Source organism: Pseudorasbora parva, chromosome 7 (genome assembly GCF_024679245.1).
Source record: "Pseudorasbora parva isolate DD20220531a chromosome 7, ASM2467924v1, whole genome shotgun sequence".
NCBI lineage: Eukaryota > Metazoa > Chordata > Actinopteri > Cypriniformes > Gobionidae > Pseudorasbora > Pseudorasbora parva.
Window position 1 is genome coordinate 44,112,316 of NC_090178.1, and position 15,218 is coordinate 44,127,533.

General features: G+C 38.2%; 1 protein-coding gene across 1 annotated transcript in view; it reads left to right on the forward strand.

The window, feature by feature from the left end:
* Positions 1–15,218, forward strand: part of bckdhb (branched chain keto acid dehydrogenase E1 subunit beta) — a 111,275-nt gene that overhangs the window by 11,013 nt on the left and 85,044 nt on the right. Inside the window, exons 4-6 of the mRNA XM_067449327.1 lie at positions 2,250–2,383; positions 4,274–4,429; positions 11,492–11,600. Coding sequence (XP_067305428.1) covers positions 2,250–2,383; positions 4,274–4,429; positions 11,492–11,600 — 399 coding nt within the window. The remainder of the gene's footprint in view (positions 1–2,249; positions 2,384–4,273; positions 4,430–11,491; positions 11,601–15,218) is intronic.

Genomic DNA, 15,218 nt, shown 5'->3' on the forward strand with positions numbered 1-15,218 from the left:
TAAAATTTTGAGTCTGAAATAACCAGCACAGTCCTTTTCTCTTGCATCCTTTCTTAAAGAATTAATACAAATATGACCTCCCCATGTGACCAGACAAAATGATTGTGTCTTGTTCCTCAGTTTCTGAAAACAAGCGAAAATCGAAAATCAGTTTGCAATTGAGGTTTATGGGGCAAGATGTTCAACATCTTGATGTTTGACCTTTTTTTGGTTTGTTCAAAATGAATCATTTAAATGAGTCAAGACAACATCAATCCAAATGTTGTTTTTATTTTAATTTATCTTGCCTTTATTTACTGTAGTAAGCCTGTTATGAGTCTTTATATTTTTTTAGACCTAGATAGATGTGCATGTCTCATTATATCCATAAATAAAAGAAAGATTGACATGGAGCAGCTAAATCTTGAACCTCAAAGAAATCAACAGTTTTAAAAAACACCAAAGAGAGAAGTGTCTGCTGGCAAAAAGAGAACGCGATGTAATAAAACAAGAATCAACATTGGTTTGGCTTTTGGGAGATAGTGAGAACTGAGAGATTTGAAGTGTTGTAAAAGTGACGCAAAGATGTTATTACTCAACAGGTGAAAAAAGTATTTAATTGAACAGATAAATTGCCATATGTAGCTCTCTAACAGTGTTCATTGTAAAGCATTATCTATTGTGAAGGGTCGTTGTTTCATTATGGTTGTTGTAGTGCTGTGCTGGAATATATTCTTAAGGAAGTACCGTGTCTATTAGTGGCTAAAGCTACAGTCTAAAGTTGATATAATATCACTTAAGCCTAGCAGTGAATGTTTTATGAGCATATTCATCTGCAGTCAGATGACTGTCAGAGGAAAATATGATTTTGCACAACCAAAACAAGGGGTCTCATTCACTAAGCATGCATTTGCTCTGATTGGTCGGCTGGGTTGTGATTAGGGTCGGCCCATCGCTGATGCCTGTCAGACAACCCAATGTTGAGCCGGCATCGGGATAACCCCCCCCCCCCCCCCCCCAATAATGATTTGTATCGCAATACAAATTACGTTCAAAATGTTCAAATGAACACAATTTAAACCAAACGTACTTTATTCAAGCCCTTTCAGCTATGTGCGCCTAGACACGTGCCACATTAACTTAGCCTAATGCTCAAACGCAACCCCCAGATGCCATCGTCCATCGCAATGTTTCACTGTAGACTTTGTCTAATGCCGATTTGGTAGACATCATCCCAAGCCAACCCTAGTTGTGATTGGTCAACTGCTTTGAGCGTCTCTTCAAATGTCACTCTCCTGTTTCTACACACTGCTAACTAACTCAAGCAGGCTTTATTTTGACTATACTTTAGGTGGGAATTATTTAAAAGAGGAATAACATGACGTGTTGGTTCCCGGAAGAAAACTCAAGACTACAATGGAGGCGTTTCACTGAAACACTGACACTGATATAGAAAAGAACTGCCTTTGCAGTGATGCTGTGTTTTGTAACATTGCTGACCTTTTTAATGCCCAAACAGCAACATTACACACTAAAGAAAGATGAATATGTTAAAAAGCATAATGGGACCTCTTTAAAGGTTTTTCTTTGAGCCATCGATGGCAGTGATTTAGTGTGATGATCAGCAGCATGTGACAGATGTGGTCCATCATAGAGCGCATCTTGAATTAAACCCAGAACAGTCCTTTAACCGCTTTATTCTGCATTGTATAGAAACAGTTTCATGTGTGATTTCACGGAAGCATCACGTCTTCAGTCATGCTTTAGTGAAGGTTCAGAGGAGGATACGCTCATGTATTTTGGTATGAATGAAAATAACTTTCCACTCTAATTATAGAGTCCATTTCATGTGGTTCTGTGCTACATTAAATGGAGGCGGAAAACGGGCTGTGTTTGTGTTTCCCTGATTTTGTGTATGCTTGTTTTGTAATAATTCAATTATGGAAAAAAAAAAAAGTTGCTGCAGATTTAATGTTTTGAGGTTAATACTTTGTTTTAATGTGTTCAGCTCTGTACTACTAATGTAAAAAACATGAAACTATCCATTAAAAGCACACTTAATGCTGAATCGTAGCCGTCATGAAAACACAAGGAATGCCTTCTGAGTTTTAACTCTTCAGCTGTGACAAATGGCTGCAAATTGTGATTTACTTGTTGCGTCTTTTGCATTTGGTATGGACAAATTGCTTGTACCTGTCCTCTTGTCACTGGTTTTGAAAATGGCAATAATGACTTCAGAGTAGATTAACATTTATGCTTACTCTTCACAGGTAAGGACCGTGTATTTAACACCCCACTGTGTGAGCAAGGCATTGTGGGGTTTGGGATTGGTGCAGCTACCGCGGGAGCCACCGCTATTGCAGAGATTCAATTTTCTGACTACATTTACCCAGCATTTGATCAGGTGAGGGTTAAGTCACCCAACAACTAAAAAATGACTTGTTCCAAAGTAAACCCATAAGACTTTCCTTTATCTTCGAAACACAAATGAAGATATTGTAAATGAGACGAGAGATTTCTGCTCCTCTATTGAAATTATATTCACACAAAACTCCTACACTTCAAAATGTTCATACAGCGATTTTAAAAGTAATCCATATGAATTGAGCGGTTTAATACAAGTCTTCTGAAGAGACAGACGCTTTATATGATGAGCAGATTGAATTTAGGCTTTTATTCACATATAACCATTGATCAGCGAACATGCATATAACCTACTTCTGGAGAGCGGGTGGCTGCGCTTTAAATAGCTGCTGATAGCTTATCTGTCTGTCTGTCTGTCTGTCTGTCTGTCTGTCTGTCTGTCTATCTATCTATCTATGGCTGTGCAATATATCGAAATATCGCAAAATATTATTTATAAATATTTTTTTTTATTTTTTTTAATTATTTATTTGTAAAAAAATAAAAAAATATTTGCAGTCGTGCGCTGTTTGACGCACACGCACACGCACACACACACACGCACACGCACACGCACACACAAACACACACAAACACAAACACACGCGCACACACACACGCACCAAAACGTGAACAATTTGTGACACACATTTTTTCGACAACACTGCTGGTCACTTTCAGAAGTTGTAGCGATGCTCTCTTTTCCCAGAAAGAATGTGAAACGCAAATGGTTTCATTCTCAGTTTTGAAATATTTTTTAAAAATATAATTTAAATAGATTTTACACACTAATTGCAATATAGTAACGCATATTGAATATTGCATTATTTAACAAAATATCGCATATCGCATTTTTCTTTAATATCGCACAGCCCATCCATCCATCCATCCATCCATCCATCCATCCATCCATCCATCCATCCATCCATCCATCCATCCATCCATCCATCCATCCATCCATCCATCCATCCATCCATCCATCCATCCATCCATCCATCCATCCATCCATCCATCCATCCATCCGCACTTCATGTAAAGCAAAATGTATGTTCTGAGACGAATTGATCATCATGCAAACATTGACAGAGCTGCTCACATGTGAAATGAACACAGTCCCTCGATTTATTCTGAAAATCAGCTCTATATTTATTTAACTGCATTTCAGTTTTATGTCAGTCACTCAGTAAAGTTAGTTTTGGAGAGGATGTTATGCTATATGACTTTTAAATGCAATTTATTGAATGATTCCTCTATTTAATGTTTTCAAATGATACAATAATCACTGTATGTGGACAGCGTGAGGGCTATCAGGATTATCGTATGTCTGGATGATCTGTTAGAAGAAACGTCCAGCTTCTTTCTGTCTGTCTGGTGCTGATGTTCTCCGCTTGTCCTCGCCTCACTGAAGATGGATGAGTTTTCCCTTCATTGTCAAGGCAACTGAATACCAGATGCAATAATGGAATATTTTACAGGAATGCTTCACACCATGTTGAGTCTCTCTGTCGCTCTCTACATCCAAAATCTGACCGTCCAGTGAACAGAGGATGCGAGTTTGGACAATATCTGTTAGTCTTGGAAGCGGTTTTACAAATCTATACTTTATTTTCTTCATTATCATATAATTATTCCACCATTAGAGTCTGTAAAACCCTAATTTGCATTGTTCCTTCCAGGCCGTTGTCGAGCTTTGTAAAAGAATTTCCTGGCTCCACGCTTTTATTTTTAAAAGCTTTGGCGACAATGGCAGGAAAAATCGGCTAAAGCATTTCATGAGCGAATCTTTGGATGTGGCCGCGTTAGCGTTGCGGAGCCCGTCTTTTCTTGCACACAGATGTGAGCTCTAAATGTAAAGCACTTTTTCTGTGTCTCCCTTTTCATGCTGTTGAAGATCGTGAATGAAGCGGCCAAGTACCGGTATCGTTCTGGGAACATGTTTGACTGCGGGAAGCTGACTATCAGATCTCCGTGGGGCTGCGTGGGTCACGGCTCGCTTTATCACTCCCAGAGTCCAGAGGCCTTCTTCGCACACTGTCCTGGAATTAAGGTGAATCGCTCAAAGCCACATAAAAAATAAATAAAAATAAGACACTGTATTTTCATAACAGAAAATGAAGCCTGGTTTTAGGAGCATTGAGATGTTTTACATTATTTGACTCCTGATGCTATTTTCATGACAGTTAAGGCATATTTTCCCCCAAAGTTGTCTTTATATAGCCTGACAAGCCAGACCCACATCAAGATGTTTGGTCTGGAAACTCACCATTGACAGCTCAATCCGAGGGGCGGATAAACGGTTGTCTTTCAAACTCCCTCTGCACGCGATAGGATAGCGCTACAACCAACCAGAGCAACGAAGGTGAAACAGAGCTCATTGACAGATTAAACATTCGCCGTATCCGGTCGGCAAAACACATCTTCCCTTCTTAAGAATGACTTCAGTGCCGTTATTTGTTCTTTTTTCAGAGAAAAGCTTAACTCTGAGTCTTCCTGACTCTGCCGTCGTCATTATGGCACCGCCCACCGACTATACATGATGTGATTGGCCCGGCAAGAGTTTGGCGTTTACAGCTCTGAAGTGTATTGAGAGTTGCTAGACGACACTCGCGGGCAGATTAGACTTTGCCGCTAGGGTGCGTCTAGATTTCTAGGCTAGTCTATATGCTTTAAGTCTAAACCAAACCACTGAAAATCTCAATCAGTAAATGGGTTCTATTAGGGCCACACCAAGCCAGCAGTCGTCCGTCGGTAAGCATCTCTCAGCTAGGCCTGTCGTGATAGTCGATAAATCAAATAATCGCTCGATAATTTTTCTGGCCGCGATAATTGCCATTTGCATGCTTTTTTGTTTTCCTCGTCTCTCTCGTTGACTGTGCGCGCCTCGTCCGTTTGGGGAGGTGTTTATACTCTACGTGCAGACCGGGTGCGGCGTGATGAGATGTCATTCTCGGCCAGCAGATTCGTCTGGAACTCGTGGCTCTTCGGTTGTGGAGCCACAGGCAAAGTTACGAAATTTGATGTGCACAACGCCAAGCGAAACGGGGTCTCGCGCACTCCGCGTCGACGGCATTTTTGCCGCGTGCATCCTCGCGCTCGAGCGGACGCATCTTGTATAAACGAGGCTTAAAGCTAAACTGAAGTTTGATAAACGCAAGTTAATTCTTCAGTTCAATCTTTGTGTGCTAAAAAGGCGCATAAGTTCCTGTAGAGATAGCAATACACATTCTCATTTTGCCAAATAAATGAAAAGCATGTCATCAATGTCTTCTCTCTTGCTGTATCAAAATATCACTTTCCTCAGAGATGGTCAAGTTCAGTTTGTGTATGATTAGGCTATGATATAACCATTTTTTTTAATACTGTATCCTAAATTGTGGATAATTAATATATCATATGCTAAAGTACATTTCTGGAAAAAGAAAAAGAAAAAAAGTACCGTACAGAACGGAAAACCGTGATACGAACCGAACCGTGGGTTTTGTGAACCATGCTGCCCCTAATATGCACCTAAAACACAATTATCCGTTGCAGTTTTCAAAATTTGTTATCGTGACAGGCCTACTGTTAGCTAGTTTTTGCGGTGCGATCTACTTGTGGGCGGCAGTTCACCCAATTCAGCATGTTATATCGGCATCAGGGCCGTTGGTTAGCTCTGAAGTCCCGAAGCTTTTCTAATTTTACATAATCTTATCTAAGCATTCCAACACGTGAATATTTTCATAACAAAATGAGCCACATTTAAAAACTTTTAAAGAGGAAAAAAAAGCTTTGTCCTTAATTCATGGGATCCAGACTTAAAGCTGTTTTATAGACTGTAGTTTAACTGTAGGCCAGTTTCATTTAAATGTAAGATCATAGTAGTCACAGGGTAAAAAACATAGACTGTACAAACCTTGCTCCTCATTATATGGCTATATGGTTTCTAAAACTATATAAAACATATATAATAAACTATTATATTTGTAAGTAAAAAAAATGTAAACACCAGTAGGAAATACGAAAACAGCCTCTATAAAAGTGATTTATATTCTGCAATATTATTTTATGTAATATAGCAACATTTTTAATAAATGTTTCTTCCAAAACACCATATTTCTTCGCTGTTAGCTGCAGAGTAAGTTGTGGTTCTGCTAAAGTGAAACGTTTGTGTGTATTGCCGTTTTCCACTTTACCTCGTCATGAATAGGCTACATGCTCGTGGCTGTTTTCAGCTGATTCACCACAGAACTGTAATGTTCCCTTAATCACACGATTGTATAAAACAAAATAAGTCAAAGTGCCGTATAGAGCAGCATTTAAACGCAGCGTACGTTCATCAGCGGCTGCGCTGTGCGGATATTCACCTTTGCATTTCCATGAGCTCAAATACTAATAAATAAATAGGAAAAAGCACCTAATATGGAGGGGAAGTCTCTCTCGCGGCGGATTGTCAATTCAGAAGACAAACCAATGAGTCGCTGTCGCTGCATGTTGTCAGTGGCACAAAAAAATAAATAAATAAATAAAAAAAAAAATATATATATATATATATATAATAATATTATTATTATTATTATTATTATTTTTTTTTTTTTTTTTAAACACTACACTATTGGCCCCAAAGTGCGTCGGCCCACCAGGCAAATGCCCGGTATGCCCAATTACCAGTCCAGCCCTGGCCACATGGAATGAAAATGAACAGCGTGATTGAAATACAAAATGGTAAGCAAGCACTCCTTTTTTTTACGGTTTATATATCTGCATTCCTAGTTTCAGTTTTCAGTTGTAGACAAATATAGACCATTGATACCTGTAGATATATACACAGTTGTTTCCTTATACACAGGCGCTCAAGCAAGCTGTAGTCTTCGGTATGTTCAAGCACAGCTTTTTGGCCTAGAAGTTGCCGGGGGCTTTGATGCATCATGACTTTTTAAAAGCACTGTGCAGATCACAGATAGACTTTGTAGTATAGCACATTTTTATTTTTATAGTACAGTAAAACATCATTTGAATTTTGAATTTACATAATAATACAATATATTTTAAAATTAATTGCATTTCATTTAGCAACATAAGTCATCCAGCTTTTATTAAAGCTGCAGTCCGAAGCTACTTTTCGTTAAAATAATTCAAAATAAATTTTTTGAGCAAGTACACAAGCCAGTGTTCAAAAGCGATCTCCTTAGGGTAGCCCCATTCACAACGGTAAGCTTTTAATAATGTATTTTAATTAGAGTGGTACTAGTGGATTTCTGTGGGAAATTCAAGCTTGTTTGTGTCATTAGGCCACGTCTGTATAAATAAAGAAAGAGTCCGGCTAGTCGTTGTAGTGCAGTCGCCTAGTGCATACGTGAAGATGCTGCGGGTGGCGGATCATTTACAGCATTTTCTCACAGCAGCTGGAGTAATTAGACTGTATGGAAATTGAAATCTACAGGTGAAGCTAATACACAATAAATACACAGTCACGCAATGATAATGCTGTTAACATTAACAATTTGAGCAGAAAGTATAACAATAATATTAATAATTTGATGTTTGATGTTATTTTAGCGATTTGTTAGATTTAATCACCGTTGTTAGCGCAATTTATTTGTAATGTTTTGTTCTCAAAAGTGGCAGACATTTTCCAGTGAAATTTCTTACTCAGGTTATACTCTGTGAATATCTGTGATTCTTAAGTACAGTGTCCACACCTGATCCACACACTCCTCAAAACATTAGATTATTCCGCTCCGACGCATAGCTCATGTACAGATATAAACTCTGCAAATAACTGCAATTGCAGGTTTCAAACGGAAATGGTGACACAGGCAAATCTTACGGACTGCAGCTTCAATATGATGTTCTAATATCAATCTATCTTACTGCAGTGCAACAGGTGTCTCATAGCAGCCACTGAGTAACGTTAAAGGTGTCATGTACTGGCTTTTTTCTTTTTTTATACTGTTGTCTGAGGTCAACTAATGACGTTCGCGTGGTTTTTACATTCAAAAACATCATAACTAATAAGTAATAGGCTTTTTGTTAAAAAAAAAGCCTTAAAAGTTTGAGGCTCTCTCCTGAACTCTGGGTTTTGATGGGCGTGATGCACTGGAGACTTGGAAGTAAACGCCCACGGCTAGGATTGGATAAGATTTGCATATTTTATGAGCTACTGCTCCGCTGTCATATCTATGACAAACACAATGATTTATTTCTCATCCACCCGCGACTGTATTACATGGCCCGCACCCGACGATCGGTCGATATTATAAGCGCGAACCACACACACACACACACACGTGCACGCCCAGAACAAGAATGATTTCTGCCAACGTACGTTTTGGTCTGTTACAGCCCCGGGACTAGTACTATTACATATAAAAAAGATGTTTTACTAACATAAGTTTGTTGCAACTTGCGTCTTCAAATCCAGCACTTGAGGCTTGTTTACAAACGATTCAGCAGTGAAATGAAGCGAACACACAAACGATCTTCCCCACGTGAGCTGGAACTTCATTAAAAATAAATGAAGTATCACACATTCCTAATATTATGATCTGAAGGAAGCTCATGCAGCGACTGTGTTCTTCCTCAATATCTTCTCCCACATGTTTATTGCTGCTGGCAACGTGATCGACCGATCAGCTCCGAGTCGGTGGGTGGGGCTACTGAATTACACATTCTATAGAGGCAGTGTTTCGTTGCACAGTGACGTAAGAATCGCTCACAATCGTTTTCTGGGCCTGGTGTCTATAAAAGCTTTTCTTTGTCTAAAAAGGAAGTTTTCATCTCTGAAACTTACAGGATAGTGTTTAATACCATGACCTTTTATTTATCAAAAGCTCAAGGGAAAGTTGATTTCTCAATTCATCACCCACCCCTTTAACATAACATTCAACACACTCAAATGTATTTTTAGTATGATTGTTTTGGCCAAGTGAAGCTACGCTGCATTACCACACAATTTTAATTCATCAGATAAAGTGACCTGTATGGATAGTAATTCAGCAATTACTATTTCATTACAATTAAATAAATAACGTGAATTTTAAGGCACAATATGTAGTTTTCCGCCGCTATAGGTTGCCTATTCAAAACAGAGGCGTAGCTTGATCACGCCTCGAGATTGAGCACTGAATCTTGGAGATTGTTGTCTTCACCTCACACCCGATAGGAAAGAATCAGGACAGGACTCGGGCAGAAATTATGTTCATGGATGAGATTATTAACGTTACTGTAGTATGAAACAGAGCAGGACCGAAAGTTGTGGAGCGATTGCTAATAAGAGACGAGAGCGACAGCTTTTATTATGCCACAGTCGCCGCTTCTGCTTCTTCCTGCGTATGTGGGGTTATGTAGCGCTGTTGATCACATTATAACGTTAATCTGTGCGTTTGCTCCACGGCTGCTATAAGACACTTGTTCACACTGCAGTGAGCTAGATTAATATTAGAATATCATATTAATAAATTTTGGGTAACTTATGTTGCTAAATGGCATGCAATGAATTTGATAATACATTGTATGACGGAGAAAATGCTGTATTACTGTACAATAATTTGTTTTCGGTCTATAAAGGTATCCAAACAGTTCTCCTGTTTAATAATATTTTATAGTATGTTTGGTGTTTCCATGGTTTCTTTCTACTAAATAATATGGAAATTAAGGGTAACGTGGGTATGATGGCATTTATTGGCAATGCACGGACACAGTCCGTATCCTGGTTAAAATCTCTTATTTCTATAAATTTCAACATTCTTGGAAACATCTGGGATAATGTAAGTACACAAGTCAACAACTTATATAATACTGTCCTAGTGGTTTTTAGATATTATTTTTTAAATCTATAGATGTTTAGAGATCTGTAGATGTTCAGGGAAGGAGGAGGCAGACATTAAACGTAACTTTGATCATAAAATAAGCATAAAAACAAAGTGAAAAGAGTGGCAGTGAGCGTGTGTGGTATATATGCATAATAACAACAGCAAGGTAAAATGCACCAACCTCTCTGCCTGCCCTGCTTCTCACCCCAGTAACGTTAAATATAACTTTTAATACATTAGCTCAGTCCCATCGGATTTCTTTCCATCGACACTGGAGGTGAAGATGACAACTCCCATGATTCCACGCTCATTCATGGCGGCATCAAGCTACGCCTTTTGAATAAGCGACCTCTAGCGGAGAAACTTGCTTACTGTGCCTTTAACTAAAACGATTAATGTTGAAATCAAATAAATATTAGATAACAAATTATTACATTTGAAATTTTGCCTTGGCAATTCACGTAAATGTTTAAGCTGAAGTAAAAATAAAATAAAATAAAATGTTAATAATTAAAAGAAAAACGGAATTAAATTATTAAAATGACTAAAACACACTAAAAATAAATTGAAAATGAAAATATAAAAATAAAATCTAATTCAAAATATTAAAAATAGTGTATAATAATACTAAAATAACACTGTGGTCGGGTCTCATGCTTCAAAGTTTAAGAAGTTTCCAAGTGCTAAAGCACATAGATAGGTATAGGCTATGAAGGACTTTGTTCACTAAAGGGTTACTTTAAAAACGAGTGGAGTATACGTGTGTCCAAATGAGTAGATGTGCTAAAAATAATAATAAACTCACCAGTCTGAGACGGATTATACAGCAATGCTCTTTACTCATCTCACTCGCACTGCAACACGTATTTCTCACGCTCACTCAGGAAGTTGGAGTTTGAATCTCATTCAAAGCAGATCGATGCTGGACTCCCTATGAAGTGTCCAGCACCAGCATCGTCTGCATCGGTCTGAGGACAACAAACTTGACATTTAATGAGCTGACATACAGAGTCAGAGCTGATTTAACCTCACCACTGCTCTTCACTCTTCACAGTTTGATTCTCACAAATATTATATGGAGTCTTCATCCGTAATGGTCTATTCAGTTTAAATATTGGTGTTTCTGCAGAGAACATGTAAAATGCTTTTTCCTGGCTTTTGATAGAGTCACTTTTTGTTCATCTAGAGGCATTTTTTAAATGAGCCCGGTGGGGAGATGCAGCGATGCCTTTTGAGTATTGTGTGCTCTTATTAATATACAAATTATTTGTGTATCTGTTTTCCCTTTTATAAAACAAATATTATTCTCTCTCTGTTAGATTGTTGTGCCGAGAAGCCCGGTCCAAGCCAAGGGTCTTCTTCTGTCCTGCATTGAAGATAAGAACCCCTGCATCTTCTTTGAGCCTAAAATCCTGTACAGAGCAGCAGGTAAGAGTTTTATTTTTTTATTAGTCATCACTGTTGGTCACCCATTACATCTATCTGTTGTTTGTCCCAATATTTAACCCTTGATAAGTATTATAACGAGTTTGTGACTGTACCTCATAACTCTCATATCCTCATTAGATCCTCAAATTGTCAGTCAAACCTCATAACTCCACCTCTATCGTGAGAGAAGTGCCACACACGTTTTAGACCGTTTATGCTCGTTTGTCATGCAAGGATAAATAAATAACTGGTTGACTGAATAAGTACTGTTTTCTTAACTCAAGAAACACTATATAAATAAGGCTAATGTTTTATGTATTCAGTGTTTCCCCTAGGTTTACAGCTTTGGGTGGGGGTGTCACTCAGTTGGTCACACTGACTTACAATTTGGTCGCACCCTTGTTTTTAAAGACTGTAACGGTGGCAAGCCCACAACCCGATTTTTGTATCTTGACAAGATTAAGCTTGTCTGGCGCCCGAACTGTTTCGTTAAGCTAAACTGTTTATTTAAGTTGGTTGTGGGCTTGCCACCGTTACAGAAGTGGCGCCCGAACAGGGACTTGAACTTTTTGAAAAAAAAAAAAAAAAACTTTTTGAAAAATTTGTTTATGAACTTGAAATGAAAACCATTTTTTTCTTTGTGAAACACCCTCTAAAGAATGTGATTTACATTGCTGTTGTTTCTTTGGGGGAAATTGTATTTTGGTAACCTGTGTCTTGTGAACTGTGGAATAGCTTGCTTGTTGTAGTTAAGGAGGTTAACTGCGGTTGCATGCTTGTGAAGAGAGTGCAAATCAGTGTATGGGGGTTACATTTGTTTAATTAACCCTGGTACAACATTGTAATGTTGTTGTTGTTTTTTTGCTGCCTAATACTGACACATGTACACACACGTTGCATGTTGATAAATTGTTCTCTTGAATTATATATCCTGGTTTTGCATTGATGTAAAGATTGACGTTACTAAAAGCTTGATATCTGCAAAAAACGGTTGTTTTGATTTTACTTGTGTATTTAAATGGGTGAATGTAAAATAAACCTTAGAGTATGGGGTTAAAAACACTGAATAGTTGTCCTCAAGCGCTGAGCGTCTGGCTCACACCAGCCAAAGCACGAAAGCATGCACTCGCACCAATACGGTTGTGTGAAATTTTACTTCACACATTATCAAAAAATGTGTGCATTTGCGACCATTTTGGTCGTAGTCTAATTCCTTGAGAGTGAGTGTTGCCATCCTCACCACCCTGGGAGTGTTTGAAAACACAGGGATTTTTGTCTGCTTTTCAGGTGGTTGACGGGACATATTTTCCGACCTGCACTCTCTGTCCGCTCTGCGTGTGCGTGCTAGGGATGCACCGATACTATTTTTCCCGAACCGTTACGATATAAAAAAAATTGAGTATCGGTCTATACCGATACTAAACCGATCCGATAACTATGCAGTTTTGTTTAAAAATGCTATGTAGAATTTCTAAACCTCAGTGTGTTGAATTGAAAATCACTCTTTTGTGAGTTAAACACAATCAACTAAATACAGACTTCATTATAAAGAAAAACAACAAATAAAAAAATATACATCACAATCTACGACAAAAATAGCCTACTACTATAGATGGTGAATAAATTAGATTAGTGAATAATTTAGCAGCAAGAGTTACAAAATCACGAGTGTAATGTTACACAAAATATATTCATGAAAAACAATTAAATATATTTATAGAAATAGGGCCTATATACTAAGAAATTACATTTTTTTTAAATGTATAGTGCATTTTTTAATGAGGCAGCAGCATATTATAGATAGGGCAGAACAAGAAAGGCTATTATTTTAGTGGTATAAATTTGATTAACTAAAAATTCATTCAAAATAGAAAAAAACGCTAATGAGCCAATAAGTGTTTTTTTTTTTTTAAATGAGAAAAATAATAGTATAAAGACACATGCCAGTGCAACCATATATAAAGCTACAATATTAACTTTGACCACAGTTTTAATTATTTAAAAAATATAGTTACATCCATTTACTAAAAAGAATAGGTTTTAGAAATACAAGGTTTCCGCCCGACAGCGATGATATATTCTAGACATGTTGTTTGTTTGATCAGGCACAATTAGGGGTAGGCGATAGGGGTGTAACGGTACATAAAACTGACGTTTCGATACGTACCTCGGTTTTGAAGTCACGGTTTGGTACAGATTCGGTACAGACGTTTTACAAAAGTGCTTTTTATTTATTTAATTCAACAGTGGTTTACTGAAGAAATTGTATGTCCTTAAATTCATCAGTAAACTATATAGGAATCCCTTACTTACACATTACTATAATAATAAGGGTAACAACAGAGCCCAACTATTAGCCCAAATTCAGTTCTTTATTTTTAGGACACTCATATGCTTCACATAAGGCAGTTTTTGCATTAAAGGTCCCGTTCTTCGCAATTCCATCTTTCAAACTTTAGTTAGTGAGTAATGTTGCTGTTAGAGCATAAATAATACCCGTAAAATTATAAAGCTCAAAGTTCAATGCCAAGCGAGATATTTTATTTAACAGAAGTTCCCTTTGAAAGCCTACAGCGAACGGCCGGTTTGGACTACACCCCTGCACTTCCTTCAGGAATGACGTCACTAGAACCGTTTGTTGACTAACCCTCCGCCCACAAGAACACGCAAAATAGGTGTGTGGTCTTGTTGCTCTCCCACGTGGAGAAGAGCGCGCGTTCAGCGCTTGCATCTCCCCGTTATGGTAAGAGGCGGGACCTTTCCGGGCAAAGTGCGCTAAGCTGCTGTCCAATCACAACACGGGAAGCGCTGGCCCAATCAGAACTCGTTACGTGTTTCTGAAGGAGGGACTTCATAGAACAAGGAAATCATCAGGCTGTTTTTAGGACAGAGGAAACAGCGCTGTAAAGATAAGTCAATTGTGTGAAAAATACTGTGTTTTTTTACACGCGAAACATGAACTCATGTTATATTGCACACTGTAAACATAATCAAAGCTTCGAAAACACGTGAAGAACGGGACCTTTAACTTCTAAATCTAATTATATATATTTTTCGCTGTAGTTGGGTGGGTTCCTCCACCTGCGTTCCTTTGCTTGTATTACCCTCCTCAGTGACAGGGGTGCTGATGCTCTGAAACACTGATTGGTTTTTGTCCAGTTGCTGTGCTTCAATCGACTGATTTGACTGGTTGCTTCGTAGGAAGTACTGGTCAATTCGAGGCCCTTGTCCCTGCTCTCTCAAGCACCCTCTCTTTCCTTGGTGGGTCCTTAACCCCCTGTATGATGTTATTTTTTCCCAGCCACGGGTGCACATTTGAAGTGTGTGTCCTGTTGCTGCTGTGTTTGTCTCATGTGCCGTGTTCTTACTCGTAGTCATGTCCGTTCCTGGGTCTATAACCTGTTACCAATTATTAATTAGCAGTAATTAGTAGTTTGAGGCAAAAGTTAATCATTAGTTAATATTTGCCATTGCAGACCCTGCTCACTATTTAAACCCCATATGCTTCATCCACTAATGCAAACTTAAAACAAAAAATTGAGACGTGAAATAATATAGAAATAGCTACAAACCTGTCAGACAGGAAAGTGAAGAATGAGCTGCAATAGATATTAACCA